The sequence below is a fragment of the Acomys russatus genome, chromosome 18 (assembly GCF_903995435.1).
Source record: "Acomys russatus chromosome 18, mAcoRus1.1, whole genome shotgun sequence".
NCBI lineage: Eukaryota > Metazoa > Chordata > Mammalia > Rodentia > Muridae > Acomys > Acomys russatus.
The window spans coordinates 8,118,806-8,145,865 of NC_067154.1; the positions used below are offsets into that span (position 1 = coordinate 8,118,806).

The window sequence follows — 27,060 nt, forward strand, 5'->3', positions numbered from 1 at the left end:
GAAACAGCACAGGCAAGAAATTCTGTTCTCCAAGTTCTTTCCTCTAGTGTCTTATGCTGTACAGTACAGTCTTTTATAAACCAATACTACTCACATAACAGAAATGCTAGAATTAGAGGGAAGGAGTGCTAAAAAACAAAATCCATAATACCCAAAGCATTACCAAAACCCTCATTTATGCAAGCAGCACACAGGAGATCTGAGGAGAACAGGGAAGGAGCACTAACAGTTTGTATCTCAAGATTTCAAGTAAGCCCCAAATTCTAGGGGAAACAAGTCAGCACCTGTGGATGGCAAGACAGCTGCTCAACTATGCTGGAGTGCTAGAGCAGACGTCCACGACACTAGGGGACAATGGTCAAGTGGGCACTGTTAAAAAAAAAAAAAAAAAAAAGAGGAGGAGGAGGCGGAAAGGAGCATCCGTTATTTGACTGAGAAGATGAGCGAGGAGAATGCATTACTGGTTACACATCATAGAAAACACAAAAGTATTAAGGATAGGTAGTATATAAACATAACATACTGGGAAAAATTCATCAAATAAGTATATTTAAATAAAAGGAATATATGGCCATTTTAATTTAAAACAGCCCTATAATGAACTGAACACACACACACACACACACACATTTTTTGAGTCAAGGTTTCTCTGTGTAGCTTTGGCTGTCCTGGACTTGCTTTGTAGACCAGGCTGGCCTTGAACTCACAGTGATTGGCCTGCCTCCGCCTCCCAAGTGCTGGGATTAAAGGCACGTGCCACACCCGGTGAATTAATAGTTTTTTTTAAAGAAAAAAACTTGAAAAAACAAACCAATCCTTATATAGTAAAGGAGGCAAATGAGAAGCACTAAATTATTTTTCTTTTTATAATATGTTTTCTTCAAGGTTGCCAAATAAAAATAGCCAAAACACTATGAATGTAACATTAATATAATTCCTGATTGTTTCATGGTTCTTCTTGCTCTACGTAGATTATTTTGTATGTGTATAATAATACAAATGTATATGTAAAAATATTAATTAAAAAAATAAAATCTTAAAAAAAAAGGAAGTTCCTGAAAGCAACAGAATCTTTCTGGTGTTAAAGACACCCCATCTTAATTTCCTTTCTGTTGTGGTGATAAAATACCCTCCCTGACAGAAAACAACTTTGAGACAGAACAGAGGGCTTATTGTAGTTCACAATTCTAGGTTACAGCGTACCACTTCAGGGAGGTCACAGAGCAGGACCGTGAGACAGGTGGCCACATCACACCCACAGTCAGGGTCAGGGAAACAGTGAATACATCCATGCTTGGTGGTCAGTTAGTTCTCTCTACTTTTACAGAGTCTAGGACCCGAATTCATGCTGTTGCCCATATAGACTAGGTCTTCAGAGCCGCATTATTTCTTGTAATTAAGATAATTCCCCACCAACAGAGCCACAGGCCAATCGCATCTTGACCATCCCTTGTTGAGACTCTCCTCCCAGGTGTTTCTAGAACAGACTGGGTCAAGTTGACATTCATAACTGACGATCACATACCCCTTAACAACACAATTCATTTGGTGGATTTCGTTGGCTTGTCATCCAGGAAACCAAGGAGCATCCTAGCCAAAGGAGACATGAGCATCTACCTTGATTACTGTCCCTTTCTTGTAAAAAAGCCTGGCTAGCCATAAACAACCTATATGTATGATTTTCTAACACCTCATCTCCACAATCACTCTTTTGGCCAACAGTACTGCTGCATGGCCTTATTTAAGGAGCATACAGAAAATATTCACCTATATCTTGTTTTTCCTATTTAGAGTCATCATCTAACAAAGCCCTGAGGTCAGATTCTTTTTAAGTATATGGAAAGAAATTAGTCGTATTAAGGAGGAAAGCCTTGCATAAAAAGGAAACCACCTAAGGTACATATTCACATTATCTGGTTGCCTACACTGTTATTAAGACTTTGGCTTTGAATCAGGTAATCAAGTTGTCAGAGTCTTTAGCTTTTGGCTCTTTTTCCTTACCAAGAAAAATCTATATTTTCTAATGGAAATATATACTGTGTTCAATTAGCTTTTATTTTTTTTAAAATAAGTTAATCACAAAACACTGACCTATATCAAGCCTGTAATCATATAAAGCCATATGAAAATAAACTACTAATCAAGCTCAGGCAGCTTGCCATACAAGTAACACAGCGTGGGCATTTTTTGTTTTCTTAGGAGCTGACGAGAATGCAGGGCCTTCTGCATGCTTAGACAAATGTTCTACCACTGCTACCAGTCCTTGACTAGAAGCCTCTAGTTACAACTTTTATATACCTCTTAATTACATTATGCTGCTTTATCAGCCTTTGCTTTTATTACACTTTGAAAAGTCAATTACTTGCCCTATTGAAATAAAAGCCTATTATAATGCTATAGTGAATTAAGATAATGTGGCACAGAGAGACAAGCAAGCCATGAAACAGTGAGAGCAAGCTCCGCTGTGAACTCCTCACATCTGCCCGAGGAAGCACTACAGGGCAGTGGAGAGAGGATGGAGTAGTCAGGAAATGCTAACTGCTGCCTACTCACCAGGCATGGCTTCTGAACTATAATTTGTTCCTTTCAGGAAAGCAATGGCTTTAAATTAAAGCAGCACAGGGTTGGGCAAGTAAAGAGCTGTCAGCAACTCACTCTTTCATAGTTTGGTTTCTCTTTTTTCTAAATCTTTATTCTGCCATGTTTGGACCACCAATTTATTTGTGCCACTGTGAAAAATGTCTAATAAAGCAGGATTTCAACCTCCAGAATTTCCTTCAATCACTGTAAGGAAATCAATATAAATTTATTTTTCAAACATTTCATAAATAAGCTTTGTTTTCTAAATAGAGAGACTGCCATCTTAAAATAACTACTTCTTACAAAGTTAAGAGCAGCCAACGTGGCCAGCTCTTGCAAAGTTCAACAACTTGGGTTCTGGTATCTTTACAATGACTACTGTATAACTATTCACTGTCAACCTTTAAGTAAAAAGTGAAATTTAATGATTAAAGAACAAATCTGCATCTTATTACTCAAGCTCCTAACTACTTAAGTAAGAGATCAGAAGGCAAAAAAGAACAGTACTTGCCCAATTCAGAACCAATCGCCCAGCAGACTGCAAATGCTCAGACGTTACCACCTGACAGCCTTGTCATGCACGTACCATAGACTGCACCTGTGATCTAGCTAACACCAAAAGCCAAACTTACTTCAAAGCTCAAAATGAAAATAGAAACAATACAGTTATCGCAATCCTAGCATTCTTTGTCTTGCTGGCGCTATGAAGAAGTTATATTTGATTAAGCAAAGGGCAACATCCTGAACTTTCATCCAATTCTCAATGACCGGTGTTGATCATTGCTGATGTGACTGTTTTACGACAGGGCATAGCTAGAAAGTAGAAAAACAACAATGTCCACATAGACTACACAACAATAGATGCACTAAGTGGAAGATCTTGGTGAGCATAAGGAATGGTAACGCTAATGCATAGTGCAACAATGATGTGTACACAGGTGAAGAGTGTAATTTCTCTCTTGGATTAAAAACAAAACAAAACCTGTTTTTCTTCCTAAAGCAAATTACACACACACACACACAAATTATTTTGCAAAGTTTTGTCTTTTTCAAACATAGACTAAAAAAATAATCAGAAAAGGGGAACTACTTTGTTTTTAACAGAATAAACAAGGACTCTTCTTTATAAAGCACTGTAATACCTGATAACAATGTAACATTGTGTACAACATTATTGTACACAATAAATAGGATAGACCACGTTCATAGATGAGAGCTTTAAAAGTTCCCCAAATTGTTCACAACTTCATGATTAAACAAACAAACAATCCCATCAGCTGTGAGCGTTATGTGGGTGCTAGGAATAGAACCTGGGTCCTCTGCTGAATCATTTCTCCAGCCCCTTAAATGCTGTGTTTTATTTTAAGGTAGAGTTAAAACATTTGTCCAGCGGGCATGGTAGTGTACGCCTTTAATCCTAGCACTCAGGAAGCAGAGGCAGGTGGATCACTGTGAGTTCAAGGCCAGCTTGGTCTACAAAGCAAGTCCAGGACAGCCAAGGCTACACAGAGAAACCCTGTCTCAAAAAACCCCAAAACAAACAAACAAACAAACAAACAAAAAACCAAACCACTTGTCTGGAAATCTGTTACCATGACTCTTTAGCCACTTCTAAACTCCAGCATCCGACACAAGATTTTCTTACTCAGAGATATTTTAACCTGGCTATGAAACGCTAGAAAGATAAACATAATCTTTGTAAATCGGGCATATGCCTTTAATCTCGACAGGCAGATCTTTGTGACTTTGAGGCCAACTTGGTCTACAAAGAGAGTTCCAGGACAGCTAGGGTTGTTACACAGAGAAACCCTGTCTGGAAAAAACAGAACACACACACAGAACACACACACACACACACAATCTTTGTACACTTAATAAACTTTGTACTTTTTGCTATAGAAATGTTAAGATGTTTTTAGCAGGTTTTTCTAGGTCTGTGGTTATTCATGTAATTTCTCCTGGTATGTGTTAAGAAAGAGCTCATTTTCTAAGGAATAAGAAACAAGAAGAGCTCACACATAACTCTGCTTTGGTCACAGCATTACTTTCTTCCACTGGGCTATGAACTCCTTCAAGACAATGGTAGTATCTTAGTCACTCCCAAGTTCTGTAGCAACTGTCAACATGGCAGAAGAGTAGAAGTATAATTATTCTGAATTAATGGTTTTTATAAAAGGGAGAAAAGTAGTGGCTATGGGAAAGCAGTTTCTTGATTCATTTAATTTTACATATGAGAGAGAAGAACTTTAGATGTCTTGTGAGACATTAGAGCTCAGTCTGGGGATGTAGCTCACTTGGGAGAGAGAGAGCTTGCCTAGCATGCAGGAAAGCCTGGGTTTGAGCCCCAGAAGAACAGCAACTGGATGTGACAGCACACATCTGTAATATCAGCACTTGGGAGATGGAGGCAAGAGGATCATAAATTCAAGGTCATCCTCCATGATAGTACATTTGAGGTCAGTTTGGTCTACATGAGTGCTTGTCTCAAACAAAAAAATTAGAGCTAAAGAAATTATAAACTAACTGACTAACCTAAAGATACAACTTCTGAGTGACAGAGCCAAAGGTAGGAAGCTATAATAGCTTATATCATAATTCCATAAGAGACTTTCGGAGAATTTCATTCTTTTCTTTTTTAAAAGGAACTAAAAAAAAGTTTGAGAATAAAACTATTGAACCCAGAAGTTACAAGCAAGGATAGCTTTCACTGTAAAGGCTGGTAGATACCTTCATCAAATATGAGAAAAACTTAAGAATCTTTCACAGTTTTCATGGTTCAAGAAGAGAAATCTCATTTTCATCACAGACTTTCCTAAGAACGGCTGATTCCTTTGAAACTACCCAGCAAATGGAACATTCCTATTGGAAAATGAAGCTAAAACCACAACAAATTAGATTTAATGTCATTCTGCTATTTTTATATTTTCTGAATAGAAACAAGACTAGATAAACAACAGATGGCTTGTCTTGTGTGTCTGGAAGGGTAAATGATGTTTGTTGATCTATAAAAGTACATTTTCTTAAGAATCTGCAAATGGTTCTAATGTGAACTCGATAGCCTCAGCTAAGCTGCTTGTACTATGGCAACATACCTTCTATGGCCAAAGCCAAAGCAGTAGTGTCAGGCTCCCTGGGACATGAGAAAAATGAAAGAAAAAAAAAACCTCATATGCTCTTGAAAATTAATGTTTAGAAGAAATATGCTTGCAGTAGAGAACACAGGAAAAAATATACTTATCCCAACAGTGAAATTATACTCTATACAAGACACTCAGGTAAGAGACTAAAATTTATCTTGTTTGATCTTTATAGCAACTTAAAAGGTAACATATTATTTCCTTACACGAATAAATGGTAAAAACTTGGTATGAACTCAACCCATTTGATTTGTCCAGTTTAAACTAATATGTCCTCTAACATTGAAGGGTTGAATTCTAGGATTGCTGGGGTACATTTTGTTAAGGTGGTCCTTGTATATTCAAATGTTGATTTCTGTATCAGCAGAGAGCTAAGTACAGACCTGACTTTGGTATTGCTCAGCATCACCTGTCTCAATGTTTTGTAAATTGTTCTCCATCACCTTAGCTGAATGGCCTATGGCAAAGGCAGGAGAGAATAGGCGAACTTCTGGAGAGGAACTCTGGGAAAGAAAGAGGCAGGAAAAGATTCGCCTATGAGACATGGAAAATGTCAAGTGTATGAAAGTGAGGAGAGGAAGAACCACATGACAGAACATAGATTAAACACAGGTTATGAGAGCTAGTTGGGAACAACAGTCAGCTAAGGTCTAAAGCTATTAAAAATGTAAGTCTCCGTGTCATTATTCAGAGCTGGGGTAGACATAAAAAGTCCGTTCAGTTTTATAGGATCATCAACAACTCTTGGGAAACATAAATGCTTCAAATCTCTTAAAACAGGCTAAATAAATAAAAGAATTGCTATTTAAGGAATCAACAACAAAAACCACCCAAGCACCTGGGAAATTACTAACCTGACAACTGCTCTAGAAGTAAATGTCACTGTTTTTAGAGATTTTTAAAAATTATATGCATTTCCTGTAGAGGGCAGAGAGTCAAGTCTCCGTGAAGGGTAACAGTGTGGGTGCTGGAACTGAACCATGCACCACCAACAGTGATTTGCTTTACGTGCTGTTGGGGACGAGACCTAGAGCTTCAGGGTTCCTAGACTCCACCAAACGAGACATATCTTTGGCTTTAAGTGATATTTTTTTACATTGTGACTAAATACACATTAAAAAAAAAAAAAAAAAAAAAAAGAACATTCTTGAAAAAAAAAAACAGTTGGTACAAGTGTAGGCAGTGAAATTCCATTTTCAGGAAGAACATTCATTTCAAGGATTTTTAAACTTATATTTAGCTCATTTTATTCAAATCATAAACTTATGTACATGTGATGTGCATTAAATCCAATTGGTATTTTAAAACAATGTGATGTATTACTTTACAACTGATTTTCTTTAGATATTAGAAGTCAACGTTACTATTTTTGTTAGAAGTCAAATATCTTCTTTCTCACCTGCTTTATACTCTTTGTTATTTAGGGTCTCACAATATAGCCCAGGCTGTCCTTAAACACTAGTGCTTGGATTATGGGTGTTAGCCACCCCACCTGGCTTACAATGTGTTTTTAATCAAACACATTCAAATTCTATTTAGTCTTTCTAAGTTTCCTGAGGCAGCTACCCCGCTACTGCTTCAAACACTTTAAGCCTCCCATTAGGATTAGCATCAGAGCTTCCTACATGTTCCTTTAGGCATGCTTAATATCACTTCAAAATGAAAAGACAGTATCACTGGTGCTCAAGATGCCTCTAAAATGAAATTCTGAACGAAAACTAATATCCTCATATTTGGTTGTTAAAAGCCATGAAGTAGGACAAATGTTGTATGATTCCACTTATGTTAGGTACTACAGAGGTCACACATAGGAGGTAGAATGGTGGGGGCCAGAGACTGTGGGGAGTTAGTGTAGGGTCACTGCTAAAAGATTCAGCCTCAGTTTGAGAAAATAAAAATATTTCTGGAAAAAAAGAAAAGCTAGGGGGAGCTGGAGGGATGGCTCAGTGGCTAAGAGCACTGGCTGCTCTTCCAGAGGACCTGAGTTCAACTCACAGCAATCACATGGTGGCTGACTCCCTCTTCTGGTGTTCATTAAAAACAGAGCACCCATATACATAAAATAAATAAGTATTTTTTAAAAAGCTAGGGAGGGTTGCTAATTGTGAATATACTTAGGATGGTGCACATAAAAATGCTTAAATAGGACTATGAGTACAGCTCAGTTGGTTGAGCTTTTCTTTTCCCTTCAGTCCTCTAGCAAGCACAAATCCCTGAGTTCCATCTCTAGCACTTTATAAACTGGATCATTCTTGGCAACACAGTGAGTTTGAGACAAACTTGGCCTACATAAAATACTGTGTTAGAAAGAAAAAAAGTACAAGGATGAGTAGCATGTATTTTATAACCACATGTGGCCAGCCTTGAAATCACTGAAATATAGTTTGTATAAGTTACCTGTACTGATCGCTTAGTTAATGTGACTCTCTAGGCCATGTAACTTCAAGTGCTTTAGAATGAAGCCATACTGTACTTATTGAGGTTACTGTGAGTATCAAATGATATCACAGGCTTTTTACCCACCATCAAGTCAATATAACTAGTGAAGTCTTTACAGTACTTCGTCTTTTAAAATATAGCAAATTTAATTCAACATCCATTTACTCCAGTGAGATTAAAAACCATGAAATAACAAAGGAATTTATTAAACTGCACTATTATTTAAAGAGAGAGGTCATATTAATTATCTAAGAATAATTAAAAACCATAAAAAAGAAAAATTAAATAACAAAGAAAAAATTAAATGTATGCATATAAGTGTTCTTAACCATGATATTTGAGTGTGGAAAATGTCCCCATCGAGTTTTAGAAACCTGGATCAGTCTTGGAGTAATTACTCTGGTCTCCTTTGATGAGGATAATAACCTGGAAGCCATCTGGCTAAGGATGGGTTGATGCTGGGGTCTAGTATCAAAACCTTAGATGGGAAATAACAGGTTTTCAAACCACTAGTTGGCAAAGTGTCCAATGCTCCACCAGCCTTACCTAACACTGGCAGAAAGATTGCTCAAGGAAAAGTCAGTGAAGACCAAATAGACTCCTAAACAAAAATAACCAACTTTCACTGTGAAAAAGATCACTAAGAGGACTGTTAAAGCACAAAGTTCTGTTCTTGTTTCTGATGATACCTATCCAAAAACACAAAAATTCTTCCCTTCCAATCCTCTAGACCAGTGGTTCTCAACCTGTGGGTTGTGATCCCTTTGAAGGCCAAATGACCCTTTTACAGGGCACATATCTGATATCCTACATATACATTATATCACAATAGCAAAATTACAGTTATGAAGTAGCAACAAAAACCATTTTATAGTTGGGGGTCACTATAACATGAGGAACTATATTAAAGGGTCACAGCATTAGGAAAGTTGAGAACCATTGCTCTAGACTTTGAGTTTTGGCCTGCCTGAGGAGTACCAGATCACACAACCTCCCCTTGAGTGGAGTGTCTCTCATGTCCATAAGCAAGGAGAGACAGCTTGAGAAGGCACAGAACCAGGAGCTGGTGAGATTGATTGCTCAGTGATTAAGAGCACTGGCTGCTCTTCCAGAGGACCCAAGTTTAATTCCCAGCACCCACATGGCGGCTCACAACTGTATAGTTGTAGCCCTGTGTGATCTCATGCTCTCCTTTGGGTGCAATGTATATGCAGAAGGCACAGAGCCTGCACCCCTCTTTGCCTATGCAGGTGCCCTTCCTACCATGGAAATCAATCTGTTGCAGCCTCTTTCCAATACTCTCTCCACCCTGAATGTTGAATTGTCAACTGTTAGGATGCAGAAATTTCAATTTCTTACTCCCTTTATAGTCTGTGTATGTTTCATTAATAAAACATTTGTGAGCTGCAAGATTGTGGCACACGCCTTTAATCTCAGCACTCAGGGAGGCAGATGCATGCTGACATGTGAGTTCCAGGCCACCCTGGTCTACAGAAAGAGTTCTAGGACAGCCAGGACTACACAGAGAAACCCTGTCTGGAAAAACCAAAGCAACAACAAAACCAAAAATAATCAAAACAACAACATCAACAAAAATTGTGGGGGGGGAGAAAAAAAGTTTTAGAAAAATCTTTCTATGGAAAAAAAAAAGGCCAAATTCAACCTGAAGAAAAACTTCTTAAAGCAAGCAAACCAACCTCAAACCAACCAAACAAACAAAAAAACTCAAACAAACAAACAAAAAAAACTCAAAAGAAAAAAAGAAAAGAAAAAAAAATAAGGAAAGAAAAAAGAAAGAAAAAACCAACCAACCAACCAAATAAACAAAACCCCCACAAATCATAAAAGATAAGCCAGAGAAGATATTTGTGATGCAAATGCCTGGAAACAACCAGGAACAGCAACCCAATAGAGCAGTGAACAAAAGTAACCAATAGGCAAGTCACAGCGTAAAGTTAGAAGTCCAATAAGTACACAGAAATATCATCTTGTTACTAATAGGGGATGGACATAAACACTAAAGCACTGGGGTAGTACTTCAAAGGAAAGCAAGTATCTGAATATAAATTAAAACAGCCACCTGAGTTGAAGATTCCTTTTCCTACAATGCAACAATTGCAGATTTTGGTAAATGACCTATAGAGACCAGGAAGGGATATTACAAAAAAATGTGGCTGGATGAGGAAGAAATGTTACTTTAAATAAATGGAAACATCATTGTTGGGGTCATGAATATGCTGTTAAACAGTCCGTGCTTAGATGAGGAGAAGGACAGTTTCTTGTTTGCTTTGTGGCATAGCCTGTACAATGCTTTCATTTTTGTAAGAAATATTGGCTACTATCTTTAAAACTCATAGTTTATAGGCTAGTGGAAAAATAATAATTGAACTTGTGTTGAATTTCTCGCCACCCTTGCTTACTAAAAAGTCTTAATACAATTTTCAGACATGAAAGTAAATGAAAGAGGTGGCTGAGTCACAGCAACTGCTCCCTACATACACACTACCTAGCACTCAACTATGTGTCACTTTAGGGTTGGTGAGAAGCAATGTTTGGCTGCGAGGCAGTCTTTCACAAGGAAACTGCCATCCTCACTGTCTCCTGTGAGCACCGACTTTAGGTTAACTCACACCCACACCCCAGCACTGCTGCTGCTATTTCTCTAAATGCCCCCTTTTTTTCTCCATTTCTGTACTGTCATCCATCATTTACTAACTTACAGAATATGCATTTAAATTTTTAAAAAATAGTTTTGCTCTCAAAGAGTTCACTGTCTAATAAGAAGAAAAGATATATGAACACAAGCCCTTTAGTCTGAGATGTAAGCATTTTAATAGTGTTTAGAGACCTGAAAGTTCTCATTAGATGCAATAAAGGCCTTTGACAAAAGCTAACACCCTTTCATGATATACGTCCTGGAGAGATAGGGACATAAGGGACATACCTCAACATAGTAAAGGTAGTTTACAGCAAGCCCTTAGGAAACATCAACTTAAATGGAGAGAAACTCAAAGCAATTCCACTACAGTCAGGGACAAGACAAGGCTGCCCACTCTCTCCATATCTATTCAATATAGTATTTGAAGCTGTATCTAGAGCAATAGGACAACTGAAGGAGATCAGAGGAGATGGGGTGTGTTCAGGGTGGTATGGCCGGAGACCTGAAGGAGATCAGAGGAATACAAATTGAAAAGGAGTAAATCAAGGTGTTGTTATTTGCAGGTGATATCATAATATACATAAGTGATCCTAAAAATTCTACCAGGGAACTCATATGGCTGATGAATACTTTCAGCAAAATAGATACAAGATTAACCAAAATTCAGTAGCCTTCCTATATACAAATTACAAATGAATTAGGAAAAAATATCACAGAAACAATACCTTTCACAATAGTTCATATAATAGTTCATATCTTACAGTAACTCTAACCAAGTGAAAAGACTTACATGATAAAAATATCAACTTGTTGAAGAAACTTGAAGAAGATAGCAAAAGATGAAAAGATCTCCCATGCTTAGGGATTGGTAGGCGTAACAATAAAAATGGCCATCCTACCAAAAGAAATCTACAGATTCAATGCAATCCCCATCAAAATTCCAACACAATTCTTTACAGACCTTGAAAGGACAATTCTCAACTTCGTATGGAAAACCAAAACCCCAGAGTAACTAAAACAAAAGAATAGTAACAATAAAATAATAACAGTAAGCTGATGGAAGTCCCAACATCCCTATCTTAAATTGTACTACAGAGCTATAGTAATAAAAAACTGTATAGTATGGCATAAAAACACACATGTTGATCAATGGAATCAAACTGAAGGCCCAGACATAAATCCACACATCTATGGACACTTAAATTTTAATAAAGAAGCCAGAAACACACATTGGAAAAAAACCCAGCATCTTCAACAAATGGTGCTTGTCAAACTGGATGTCTATACGTAGAAGAATAAAAAGAAATACATAGATATCACTTACACAAAACTCAAGTCCAAGAGGATCAAAGACCTCAACATAAAACCTGATAAACTGAACCTGATAGAAGAGAAAGTGGAGAGCAGCCTTGAACACATTGGCACAGGAGACAACTTTCCAAACAGAATACAAACAGCTCAGACACTAAGACTAATAATTAATAAATGGTACCTCATGAAGCTGAAAAGCTTCTGTAACACAAAGGACACTGTTAATAGGACAAAGCTGTAGCCTACAGAATGGGAAAGACTTTTGCCAACTCTGTATCCAATAGAAGACTAATATCCAAGATAGATAAAGAACTCAAGAAACTAGACAAACTAAATAATACAACTAAAAAAGGGGGTACAAATCTAAACAGAATCCTCAATAGAGGAATCTCAAATGGCTGAGAAACACTAAGAATGTTCAACACCTCAGCCATCAGGGAAATGCAAATCAAAACTACTTTGAGATTCCTGTCAGAGTAGCTAAGATCAACAACCAAGTGACAGCTCATGCTGGCAAGGATGTAAAGCAAAGGGAACACTCCCCTCCATTGCTGGTGTAGCACAAACTTGTACAGCTACTTTCCAAATCAATATGGTAGTTTCTCAGAAACTTGGGAATGGATCTACATCAAGACCCAGCTATACCACTCTTGGTATATACCCAAAGAACTCTCCATTCTACCACAAAGACACTTGTTCAACCATGTTCACTATGGTTTTATTCATAATAGCCAGAAACTGGAAACAACCTAGATGACCCTAAACAGATAAATGGATAAAGAAAATGTGGCATATTTACATGATGAAATATAACTCAGCTGCTAGTAAAAAATTGACACCATGAAATTTGTGGGCAATGGATGGAACTAGAAAAAAATCATCATGAGTGAGGTCACCCAGATCCAGAAAGATAACTATGGTATATACTCACATGTAAGTGGAAATCAGCTGTTAAGTAAATGACAACCAAACTACAATGCATAGACCTAGAGAGGTTAGATAAGGAGGAGGGGTGGGGTAGGACATATGTATCTCCCTGGGATGGGGAAATAAAATAGATTTACAAGCAGACTGGAGGAAGGACTGCCTTAATAGAGCCCAGAAGTTTTCACTGCACTAGGTTCCCACACCACCTCTCAAATGTCCCTGAGTTCCAGCTGACTCTCCTTGTATTCTCTCCCTCTACTCCATGCCCCGACCCCTGACCACCCCCCTCAAGGCAGGGAATCCCACAGAAGAGGAGGTGGGAGGGCTACAAGGGCCAGAGAGGATGGAGGAAACAGGAGAACAGGGCCCTGTAAATCAACTAAGCAAGACGCATATGAACACACAGCGACTGAAGCAAAGGGCTTATGTGAGTCTACACCAGGGCCTCTGCATATATATTATAGCTATTAACTCAGTATTTTTATGTGACTCCTTAGTGTGAGAATGAGCGGGTCTTTGACTTTTCCTCCTATTGGACTACCATGTCCAACTTCAATTTGATAGCTTTTGCTATATCTTATGTTTTGTCATGTTTGTTATCTTTTAGAGACCTGTTCTTTTAAGAGAGACACGAGATTAGATCTGGTGGGAAGGAGAGGTAGGAAGGAACTGAAAGAAGTAGAGGAAGGGAAACTATAATCAGGATACAAGACTAGAATCTATTTTTAATAAAAGAAGAAAAAGTTGCTGCTCTCAAAGAGTTCACTGTCTTTTAGTCTGAGATGTAAGCTCTTTAATAGTGTTTAGAGATCTGAGAAGTGTCAGGGAGCTGTAAGGCGACTGGTGCACTTAGAAGAAAATGAACAGATGAACGTCAGAACATTCTCTTAAAAAAAAAAAACCCAAACAACAACAACACAGCTTCTTCTGAGGGACTGAGAAACCACTCAGCAGGTAAGATCACTTACTGCTCTTGGAGAGGATCCCAGCATGCACATGATGGCTCATAACCACCTATATACAACCCTAGTTCCAGGGGATCTGACACCCTTGTCTGAATTCCATTGGCACTAGGCATACATGTGGTGTACATACGTATATGCTGGCAAAACATTCATATACATAAAATTAAATAAATAAACTTAGAAAAAAAAAAAGAAAGAAAACTCCCTTTAAAAGGAAGATTAAGAACCATCTACAGGATGGGTCCTCTGAGCTGTTCTCAGCTATTCTCCTAAGACTAAATACCAGCTGGTTACACACTAAACATGGGCAAGTAATTCAGTATTTCAAATGTTCAAGCAAAATAAACATGTATAAAAAATTAAATTATATACAGAATCCAAATAATGATCTTTAGACTGTTGACTCTTCAAACTCAAAGGTATATCTACATCACAAAACATTCAGTATACAAACAAGAAGAAATAAGGCCAAGAGAGTTTATGAAATTGAATTCTGCTATTTCTGTAAAACTTCAAATAATTACCAACCGGACTTTCAGTGAAATTTCCACAGAAGACATAACCCTTTTCAGAGGTGGAACAGTTTTTTCCCCTATAAACCTTGACTTTCAAAATATCAATAAATATTTTGTGGTAATGAAAGTAAGTTACTTTAGGCTCATAATATGGAAATATAAATCATCTTTTAAAATGAATGCCTATACAAATATGTGTATTATATACGTACTACAATGTACTTATCAATTATCCTCACTTTAAAACTTTAATGTTCATGAAGAATTAGAAAGAAAAACAATAGGTAAGATTACCCCTTCCTCGTAGCCCTCTTTTCACTATCACACATTCTGAGAATGACAACAAGGGTTCCCTTACCTGGTACGGACATGGAATGTGATATTCTCTGCAGCGTTCTTGTATCCAGGTTGTTTCCCAGATGCCTCGGTAAGCTTGCTCATAAAAGTAACATCCAATTACAACCAAGAGTGGTACAAGGTAAAGAATGCTGAAAACACCAATCCGGATCATGAACTTCACTAATTTATCTTGGTTTTCCTTTTCTAATGGAATCTCAATCCGAACTCTATTTAGGGATATAATGCCGGCTAAGAGGAGAGAAACCCCAACTACCACATACAGGCAGAGGGGAGCAAGAACAAAATATCTTAACGCATCAACATCGTAGAGGCCGACAAAACACACGCCACTAATATTGTCACCTTCAATTTTATTCATCGCTAAAAGGATGATAGTTAGAGTTCCAGGGATGCCCCAGGCACTGGCATGAAAGAGCAATGCTTTCTTCTCAATAGCTTCACTACCCCACTTTGGCACGGCTGCTAAAAACCATGTGATGGTAAGAATTACCCACCATACACTGCCAGCCATAGTGAAAAAATAGAGGACCATAAAAAGCATGGTACAAGCCTTGTTGTGAGATCCTTGTGTCACTGTGGAAGCTTTATACTGTGCAGGGCTAGATGCATTGCAGGCTACTCGGTCCTCAAGCAAAAACCCAATGAAGAAAATTAATGATACCATCATGTAGCAGACTGCATAAAATATGATAGGTCTCTCAGGATAACGGAATCTTGTGACGTCAATCAGAAAGGTTAAAAAAGTAAACAACGTGGCAGAGAGGCAAATGATTGAGATCAGGCCTATGAAATAACGAGCAAATGACAGCTCTTCTCTCCTAAAGTACATATTGGGACACGGTGGTGAACAGTCTCGCACATGCAGAAAGGAATAGCCAAGATCAGGATCAATTTTCAACTCTCGTGGACACCAAAAGCCATAATCCCGCTGCACTGCAACTGGGGCTCCTTCAGTTGGATCTCCAACTAAATTCAAATCAACAAGTCGGGGATATGGCTCATCACAATCTGGAAACCTAAAAAAACAAAAGATGAGAACCATTTTTACTTTCAGGGAAATCTGCTGTCACTTAACAATTCCAACTTCTAAATTTAGCACCTATGACCTCTTCTATTCCTATCACTTAGAATAAACAGAAATAAAGACAGTGGCATGTTCTAGGGGCTTCAAGCAGATTTTAAATGACATAGTCATAAAACTAAATTTGCTTTACCTTCAAAATCAGTAACCCATTAAAACAGTGAAACCAGCCATCAATAATAAACAACACATATATAGAACATGTGTCTAGTACAATATTTATAGTTTCCAAATATGAAATGTGTGTGTGTGTGCAATTATATTGTATCAAAAGAATAGCAGCTAAAAGTTCAGACCTAAAATTTTAAAATCTTCCTTAAATGTTTCCTTAAATGTCCAAGGTGCTGTGAACTAGAACAGTAATAAACAACTTTGTATATGACTTTTAAATTTCATGCAGTCTCTGACTATCTCTTGGGGTGAGCAACGCTGGGTTTAGAACCTAGGGCTTTTATGAATGCCAAGCAAACACTACCATTTAAGTCTCTGCTTATATCTCTGGGCGACTAAACAGCATCCAAGGCCTTTAATGTCACCTAGCTTTTTCATACCATCCTGATAACTTCTCTCCAACCTACTGTATCCTTTAATTCAATTATTTCCAAACATGGCTGTGTATAAAATTAAGAATATTTTTAATGTAAATTCTATGTGCCTATCACCACAAATCTTATTTCAGATTCCCTTAGGACTGCTTTCATTATATCCCATGGAGTTTGGTGTGCCGTGTTTTCATTTTCATTTGACTCCAGGCATCAAAAAAATTTCCTTGATTTCTTCAATGACCCATTCATCATTCTATAGTGTGTTTAGTCTACGTGAGTCTATGTATTTTGTAGTTTCTCTAGGTTGAGTTCTAGCTTTTCTTCATTAGAATCAGATAGAATACAAGAAATTATTTCAATTTTCCTATTTGGCTGAGATTTGCTTTGTAAGAGTCCATGGAAGTATCAAAGAACGAACTGAACTTTGTGAAGAGCTGTAACACAAAGGACACACAGGAAGAGGATCCAAGAAGGAGACAACTGGTCTGACACAGCAGCTCAGATATGATATTGTACAGTTTAAATTAGATTCCAAATTAGAATCTAAACTCAAAAACAAAGGCCGGCAGGCTGAGGTGGGGGAAATAAAGATGAATACACGTTTAAATAAATGCCAGAATCTTGATTCTTAAATTTGTCTCAAAGATCTCAATTTTAACATGCCTAAAATTTCTTGTTTTCTTAGTTCTCTGCAAGTTATTTTTGTTTAGCTTTCATTCAGTCCCTAGACCCTGTTAGTCAGGAGCTGTGCTGCTTCCCTCTAAGAGCTTTCAGATTTGCCCCATTCTCACTACCTCATCTGGAGCCATCTTATTTATTTTTTAAATGTATCAACTATGCTCCAACTGTTCTCCTTGCATATATTTTTTCTCAGCTTGAATCTGTCACAGTGCTCTCTGCTACCTTTTAGATTACTCAGGCAGAGTTAAAAGAATATACTTATTTGACAGGCATAAAGTCAACAAATATTGAGTGTTTTCAGTGTGCCAGACTCTGGTAGATGATGAAGGCAAGCAATGAACAGAACAGAGGCCCTGTTCTTATGGAGCTAAAATTCTATCAGCAAAAGTGCTGAGGGAAATAAGGGAACATTTCTTTACCAGGACAAGTAGCTACAAATAACAAAAAGAAGAGCTATGGTTTGAGAATTTAATACACACCATAATTAATTTATAAAAAATGGATTAGAACAGTCCAACTGGAGATCTGAACAAGTACAGAGGAAAGAATGAACTGAAATTATCAACAAAAGTATTATTTCAAGTGGCAGGCAACAAAGCTTATACTAAATAATGGGAAAAAAAAAAAAAAAAAAAAAAGAGGTTGGGAAAGAAACCGAAGCTGTCCATGAAGTTATGGTCTGAATTCCCCACATCTCATGTGATGGAACTTAATCCTCCCTGTGGTGGTGGTAGATTTATGAAGGCAAAACCCTCATGGATTGGGCCTCAGGAGTTTGCCCTCTTGCTTTCTAGCCCTTCTGCCAAAGTGAGGACATGGTATACGCCTCTACCAACTATGGCCAGATCAAGGTCATAATTACTTTAAAGAAGAAACGAACAGTTTCTAAGGAAAACTGCAGAGCAACCTAAATGATTATCAATAGGAGATGGCTAAGTATCTAGAGGATAGTAACACAACTATCAAATACTAACTTTTAGCCAGTAATTACAAAAAAAGAACCAAACTGACAAATAAACACACATAGATAAAAGGGGGAAACATTTTGCTTATGGAATACATATACTTTGTGTTATATATAATGTATAAAACTGAGTGTGGAGTAATTAATAGTTAATTTGCCATGATGTTACCTACCTAAGGGAGAAAACAAGGGGTTGTGAGCCAGACAAGGACCAGCAAAAGATGTAAATGTACTACAGAGCCCTTCAACTCCACCCTAGGTAGGGACTCACTATGTAGCCCAGGCTGGCCTCAAACTCACAATCCTCCTGTCTCAGCCTCCCAAATGCTGGTTTACAAGCATATGCCACCAAGCTCAGCTTCCATCTACAGTTTTATTTCTTAAAAGATCTGAAGGTAAACATTACAAAATGTTGAGACAAGAAAAAGGCAGATCATTATGAGTGCATATGTATTTCCATATTATTCTTTATTTTTCAAATATTTCAGAAAATAAAAAGCTGTTCTATAACATTCTATATCATTACAATTAACAATCTTGACTCCTATAAAACTACAGGTACATTGGCTAAACAAATCCTTAAGTCTTTTGTAACAGCTCACAGTCTACGTGTTAGATGAGATTTGAAAAGCAGTCAACATTTTCTCAACTGGGTGTTAATATGTGATAGAAAAAAATGATAAAACAAAGTCGATACAGCAGCCTTAGATATCAGCACATCTATATCAAATACATTTAAGCTTCTATAAATGACAGTCATGAGTAATTATTTTCTTCTCTATATTTTCTAACTTTTCATGAGTAGCATTACTTCTAAAAAACAGGAAAGTATTTTAAAGGTAGAAAAAAAAAAAAAAAAAAAAATCAACCAAACATCCTGTCTATGTAATTCTTAGTTCTTTTAAATTTCTTCACAGAAAATTTCTTTTTCTATCATTTTCATTTAATTCTTCCTAATTTCTCTAAAAAAAAAAAATGAGGTCATGAAACAGCGCTCAGCATTTGGATACACACTCATACATCCTAAAAAACAAACAACCCTGCCCTTTAAAATAGAAGATACATTAGCATAAAAAATGATCCATACCTACTGCATTCCATATCTTCAGGCCAAGGGACACCAAACATCTCCATGAGCTTTGAACACTCACTATAGGCCCGCTGACACAGCCTACGACAAGGAAGTGTGACACGTCCATATTCCATACAAATAGGAGCATAGAGTGCACAAAGAAATGGCCGGAAATCCCGAGAACAATCCAGGTTCACCATAGGGTGGAATGGCTAGGAAAAAGTTAAAAATTGAATAATTACATGAAGAACTTTAGACAAATTAAGTGTTTACTAATAGCTCATTTCTTTTTTATTCATCTTTTGAAAACTTTGAGGCTTTTAATATTTCTAAGATTTATTTTTTAAAAAATGTTTCCTGAGCTATTTCTCAAGAGTTTAATTTGGTTAAATCCAAGAACCATGACAGAATTTATAAACCTTTGTAGATAGGTAAGTGTTACAGGTGATATTAATGAAGAAGCAGGCTAGGAATTGCCACTTTAATAGGAAAGAGAAAAGACACTACACAAGACATGACTAAAGCTCAAGAATGATCACAGCTTCGTTATTTGGTGGTGGGACTGTAAAGGTTTTTTTTCTCATATATTTCAATTTCTACATTTTACCAATTAACACCTATCAAAAAGAGCAAATTAGCAGCAGCAAGAGGTTCTGGGAGAAGGCAGATAGTTACACTGTAAAGGGTGGCGATGAGAAAGGCCTCTCAATAGCTGGGCACAGAAGTTGCACACAGTAAAGGGTGTCCTGGTAGAGAAATCACCTTTTGCTGGTTGATGATTTTTCTTTTAAAAGAGCTATTTATTTATTTATTTATATAATGTGTTGGTGTTTGCTTGTATGTATGTCTGTGTGAAGTTGTCAGATCCCCTAGGATTGCCATGTGGGTGCTAGGACCTGAACCCAGATCCTCTGGAGGAGCAGGAAGTGCTCTTAACCACTGAGCCACCTCTCCAGCCCCTATTCTTTTTTCTTTTTACAGAAACAAACAACCCAAACCCCAAAACTATTAGACAATTCCTTACTGAAATCAAATGCTGTAAATACAGCTAATGCTATAATTTGATACTAAGGTGATAAGAAGAAAACTTGTGGTGCCACACATACGACTCAGCTAGGAGGTCTACTGTAACCACAGGGACAGATCAAGTGTCTCTCCAAAGCACACTGCATTTCTGACTACTGACTGTTTTTCCAGTTGTTGGTAAAATAAATTGAGCTGCAGCTGACTGTGAACTGGTTCTACTCTCACCACTAGGCTTATCTTTTGAGTAAGAATTAATTTCTTTCTATGCACAGTACAACCAGAAAAGCAAGAGTCAGTTAAAACAGTGCCAAAGAAACTAACTGCAGAGTACACATAACTAATACATGCCCATCAACAGTCACTTCCAAGTATGACAGAGTAGTTTCCATGAAGAACGACTTAGGTGCTTTGGTGTTTTGAGTTACCTACTTAAGCTGCTGGAAAAAAACCACAAAGAGTAGGCGAGTGCAGCCACATTTACATGAAGGCACTGGCTGGACCTGGGAAGAAGGCAAGGGGCTGAGAATCAAGCATTGCCTACGCTGGTGCTAAGGAACTGAGAAAAAGGAAAATGTGAAAGAAAGAGTAACAAAAGGGATGAATATATGGAAATACATTAATGAATATTCCATGTGCTGATAAAAATGCATATAAAATGCATTTAAAGTTAATATGTATAACAATAAAATGTAAAAGTTGAGTTGGGAATACTAACAGGAGTAACTGATGTAATTATTTTATTAGGATATTATAAATCAAAAGTACATTATCATAATTTTTAAGGTAAACAATATAGAATAGATAACAACAAAGTAACAGAAATGGAAAAAATTAACACAGAAGGCAAGATGGCAGAGGAAAACACAATGTGGGAGGAGAATAGAACCCCAGAGAAAAACAGTTCATCTACAATCACACAAAAAAGTGCCACATATGATGGCAGAAGCCTGGAATCACAATACTTGGAAGACTAAGGTAGGAAAGTGATGAGTTCAAAGCCAGTTCAAGACATTGTCTCTTTGGCAGTTTTTTCGCTCTGGCAGGGTCCCTTCACTCAGCACTCTGCCCATGGCTACCTATCACTTTCCCTGTGGGTGTGCCTTTCTCTATGCTCAAATTTCCCTTTCATCTAAGGGCTAATCGCAGCACATCACATAGAGAGCCCTTGTACTTCAGTGCTACCTCACACTAATTACTCCTGGAATGCTCTGTTTTAAAGTAAAGGCTCTGTGTGAGGCACAAGGTTAGGATTCTAATATATGATGCATTTCAGGGAGTCACAAACCAAAACATAACTGTTCATTGGCTGGAAGAGTTCATGCAAAGATGCCAATTCTTCCCCCAAATCATCCCTAAAATTTAATGAAACCTCTTTTATGTATGAAGTTGATCCTCAGTCCACTGACTACTCTCATACTTACACACTCAGCATGATTTCTAGTAGTCAAAAGCAAGCTTTTTCTAAAACTTACCACAGAATGTATGTTTTAAGCAAATGTTGCTTCAGTTAATGAGTATTAATTAAGCCAAAAAATTAGCCATGTTCTACATAAAATTTACCTCAGAATAATAGATTTCAAGATAAAACATAAAACAATGTGAATGATGATAAAAGGATAATGGCAAAGCCTATACACACACTTTCTAATACACAGACAAGTGAGTGCACATGCATACAAAAACTGACAAAGGCCAAGCAGTTCTGGGAGTTCAAGGCCAGACCGGTCTACATAGCAAGGTCCAAATCAGCCAGAACTAATGTGACCCAAAAAAAAAAAAAAAAAGGTAAAGGAGTTACATTCATATGCTGATGTATGCACATACATGACAAACACGCACATACATGTGTAGGAATGACCACATGACGGGGCATCTTTGTTAACGTCATCAAAATACCCATCTGTGAGCAACATCATAAGCTAAAAATTTTATTTTAATGACTATTTTGTATTTGCACTGAACTATAAATACCCTGAGCTAGATTTTAGCTGACACTTACTACACTGTAGGACAGGCAGTGTTAAGTGCCTCAAGCACATTTCATTTCAATCACACAATTTCATACCCTAGACACAGAATGCTAACTTGTTCAAGGTCATACTATAAACATGAATCCAACTGTCAGTTAAACTGACATTTTCCCAGATCCCTTGAACTTAAACAATTTTTTTCCACTTAACCCCTATGTTTTAGTTTTCCCTTTTATAAAATGGTATTAACACATACAGAACATAACTAATAAATAATATTTATAAATAAGCTAGGGAATAATTTCAAGTATAGGAGGCTGATTTGGTTTCTTGTTCTCAACTGTCAAGTGGGAAACAACTGGAATATTTTTAAATGACAAACAAAGTAAGTAACCTCAAAATCATGATGATAGCTAAAAGAAAACATATAACAAAGTAGATACTGTAGGCCTGGAGCAACGGCTCAGCAGGTAAGAGCACAAACTGCTTTTGCAGAGGACAGGGTTCAGTTTCCATCACCCACATCAGGCAACTCACAACCACCTGTAAGTCCAACACCAGGAATCTGATGACCACTTCTGGCCTCCATGGGTACTGTACTCATGTGCATAAATCCACACTCAGTTACACACATACATATAACTAAAAATAAAATCTAAACAGAACAGTGGACGCTGTAAGAGCCAGTGTCTATACAACTCTAGGATGCACACTACTCCACATGGGCAGAGAGCTCATCTGTGATGGCTGGAGGCATGAGCAGAGATGGGTGGACTACAAAGAGATGTGAGAAGGCTTCTGGTGCGACAGAAATGTTCTATGCTTTGGTAATGGTGATGGGGTCTGTAGTGGTAGTTTTACTTATGTTATGTAAAGATGTTTTTGTTTTGATCCCAAGTGTGGGGTGTGAAACTGCCTTTAGTTTATCTACAGCTAATAACAGCTCCTAAGAGGGTGCATGATCTTGGTCAGCTAGAAACTGCCTCGTGGGGGGGGGGGGGGTCTTTGCCAGCTGGAAAACATCCTTGTGCAGACTCTGAGAGGATATAAAGAGGAGGAGGGGAGGAACGGGCGCGCACACACGCCCTTTAAGACGCTCCTAGAGAGAAACACTCTGGAAAATGCTTCAAAAATTGGTTTTGCTGCTGCTGTTTGCAGTTTACTTTTAGCTGGAATGCTGTAACCCTGCCAACAAAGGATGGAATCACCCCGGGAACTGAGTCTAAAAAGGCCTGCATCCTTTGTTCCCTACTAGTCTTCCTTCTCTCCTACCTAAAGCAGGCGGGTTGGAAGGGGGTAGAGGCACTAAGGAGCCCAGAGTAAAGTAGGTTAAAAACAAACAAACAAACAAACAAACAAAACCTATAGGTGTCATAGCAACTGTTAAAACTCATCAAAGGGAATACTTTAAATAAGTGTAGTTTATTATACATGCTCCAACTCAGTAAAGCTATTATAAAAAAAAGTATGGGCTGGAGAGATGGCTGAGAGGTTAAGAGCCCTGTCTGCTCTTCCAAAGGTCCTGAGTTCAATTCCCAGCTACCACGTGGTGGCTCACAACCACCGATACTGAGATCTGGTGCCCTCTTGTGATGTACAAGCTCACATGCAAGCAGAACATTGTATAAATAATAAATCTTTTTTTTTGTTTGTTTGTTTTTGGTTTTTCGAGACAGGGTTTCTCTGTGTAGCCCTGGCTGTCCTGGACTCACTTTGTAGACCAGGCTGGCCTCAAACTCACAGCGATCCACCTGCCTCTGCTTCCCGAGTGCTGGGATTAAAGGCGTGCGCCACCACGCCCGGCTAAATAATAAATCTTTAAAAATAAATAAGTAAATAAATAAAAATTTAAAAGTATTAATACTTTTAAAGTAAGCAAATTACATTAATCTTAGCCTTAACAATTTCTTTCTTTCTTAGCCCCTCCCCACCAGACAGGGTTTCTCTGTGTAGCCTTAGCTGTCCTATGCTGGCTTTGTAGACCAGGCTGGCCTCAAACTCTTAGCGATCCACCTGCCTCGGCCTCCCAGAGTGCTGGGATTAAAGGTGTGCGCCACCACACCCAGCTAGCCTTGACACTCAGGTTGAGAATACATGCAAAACATAAGGAACAGTACTCGCAATCTATTCACAATGTATGAGATAGAGAAAGGAACTTGGCTGATTAAATTCTAAATGATTCTTCCTGAGTGTTTATTTAAGCAGTGATGTTTTTATTTCCTAAATCGAGACTAGAATATAGGAAGTTTACAAACTGGAAAGTAACTTTCTAAAACTAGATTTCTGATTTCTACAACAAAGGTGCACTGTATGGAACCTTACATTCTTTGTTTAAATTCAAATCAACCAAGCCTCTGTGCTCCCATTCTTTCTTCTCTCAAATTTCCATTAGTTACCATAGCAACCTGCTAACTGACAAGCCTTCAAGCATAGCAACAGTCCAAGCTTAGCAAGGGTGTGAAAAGAGGACAGTGTCAAAGGCCAAAATCTGACTCAGGAGAATCAGAATTCCAACCTTTGTCACTGTACAAAGGGCCTGGTAACCATAGAAACTGTACCATAGTAGGTTTGGGAATAGCATGTCTAAATTCACTAAATGTGAACCAATGTGGAACAGCCTTGAAAATTCAAAACTCCTATTCATAGCTACTTTAGATCCAACTAGAATAAGAAGTTATTCCAAATAACTTATAAAAATAATTTTATGTAAGTAAAATTATGAGACTCTCAAAATCAAAAGAAAACAAAGCAAAACAAAACAAAACTCAAAACCCAATCTCCCTTTCTGGAGCTATGAAGTTTCTTATGATATAAGGTCCAAAACTTTTAAGATTTCTTGTCTCTAAAAAAATAAACCAAACCAAAAAACCTCTTGATCAAAGAAACAAAACACAACGTTTAATTCAGTAGCTTTTTTTTTTTTCTTTTCAAACTTTATTTTTTAAAAATGTACCATGGTAGTCTATTCACTGATAACAGCTTGGGAAACCGAATAATCTGTTTGGAAATTTGCCATTATCACTATTCACTTCTATACGCAAAGTGGAGTTCCTAAAACAGTACACAAGACTCTTCTTTGGTAAGTGAACTTTTAATACTTCCACTATGGTAAGAGTTCTGGTGGCATACTTAAAAAATACTTTTCAAGTCAAACTCTACTCCACTTAATAATCTGATTTAAGCAAGAATTTCAAAGAATTCCTTTAATGTAATTTATCATAAGAAGTCCAATTCAAAATTTCTAAAAGCTGGGTTCTTTTGTTTCTAAAATCAGAAATAACTGCAAATAATTTTCCACTATCTGTATGTACAAGGTTTTGTTTGTTTACTTTTGTTTTTTTAATTTAGAAGGTTCTTATATTAGCTTCTGTCCTAGTTAGGGTTACTAGTGCTGTGATGAAACATCATGACCAAAGCAACTTGGGAGGAAAAGGGTTATTTGGCTTAAGCTTTCATATCATTGAAGGAAGTCAGGACAGGAACTCAAACAGGGCAGGAACCTAGAGGTAGGAGCTGAGGCCACAGAGGGATGCTGTTTACTGGCTTACTTGCCATGGCTTGCTCAGTCTGCCTTTTTATAGAACCCAAGACCACAGCCAGGGGTGTCCCCACCCACAATAGCTGGGCCTTCTGCCATCAATCACTAATTAAGAAAATGTTCTTTCTACAGGCTTGTCTACAGCCTGATCTTATGGAGGCATTTTCTCAATCGAGGTTCCCCTTTCTTAAGATGACTATAGCTTGTGTCAAGTTGACATAAATTAGTGAACACAGCATCACATGTTTTGGTTAAGCCATACACCCCCTGCACTTTTTTAAAAAACCTAACAATACATCAAGAACAATAAAATTTGGACAAGCATAATTATACTTAAGCAAAAGCAAAACAATATTCTAGAGAAAGCAAAATTATGTTGCTTCAAACACATAATGTTGAAAATTTAAAATCAGTTTCAACAACAACTAAAGGGAGGTGGGGTGGTAATCACACTACTGTTCACAGGTAGGTGGTAGCTTAGGAACTGTGATCAGCATTACTATCCCACCAAACTATTTTCAGCACCAGGAGAGTAAGAGTTTAGGTATAGCAGCGAAACATAAGATTACAGCCGTTGTTAAGGAATTTACAGCTTAATCCAAACATCTAGAATTCAAACATTTAGTAATTACTAAGTGTGAAGTTCTGGGTTAATTACTAGGCATACAAAAATGAGTAAGGACAAGCTTAAAAAAAAAAAAAAAAAAGAGGGAGGACAAAAAGTAAATATTGTAACAAACTAACATACACACACAACATGGGTAAACAAAGCATATTGCTAAGCACAGAGGTAAGGGGCACAAACTGGTCTTCCTAGGTTGCACAAGGAAATCAGACCAAACCAGGCCTTGAGAATAAAGTAAGATCACCCAGATGTTGGCAGAGCCTTTCAGGCAAACGTGACATTTGTAATAACTTGATAAGGTCAAGGAATGCAAAGAAGTTCTGTGCAACTGTGATAAAAGGCTTCTGGAGACCACTGAGACTAGATGTTAAAGCAGAAGCCATTTACAAATGTCTACTTTGCTTCAAATCGGATCCTGTGCACAAGCACTAGCACCGTTATTTTTAAAAAGTAATTTTCATATTTTGTTTGATCTTTGTAACCAATTCCATTCTCATAATGGTAGAGTAAGACTCGTAGTCCCAACTGTAAGTAGCAAAACTTGGGCTTCAATTACTGCACCTCCAAACTTCTTACTCTTACCTCTTCATTACAAACTCTTCATTACAGTACAATTAATCTTCATTTAACTACTTTTGCATATGATGCAATTTCTGTCTCTGTGT

At 37.5% G+C, this 27,060-nt stretch overlaps 1 protein-coding gene across 2 annotated transcripts in view; it reads right to left on the bottom strand.

The window, feature by feature from the left end:
• The window catches only part of Fzd3 (frizzled class receptor 3), a 50,739-nt gene that overhangs the window by 19,681 nt on the left and 3,998 nt on the right, over positions 1-27,060 (bottom strand). For both annotated transcript variants that reach the window (XM_051160721.1, XM_051160722.1), the window contains exons 2-3: positions 19,252-19,448; positions 14,892-15,909 (exon numbers count right to left, since the gene is read on the bottom strand). In XM_051160721.1, the coding sequence (XP_051016678.1) occupies positions 14,892-15,909; positions 19,252-19,448 (1,215 nt within the window). The remainder of the gene's footprint in view (positions 1-14,891; positions 15,910-19,251; positions 19,449-27,060) is intronic.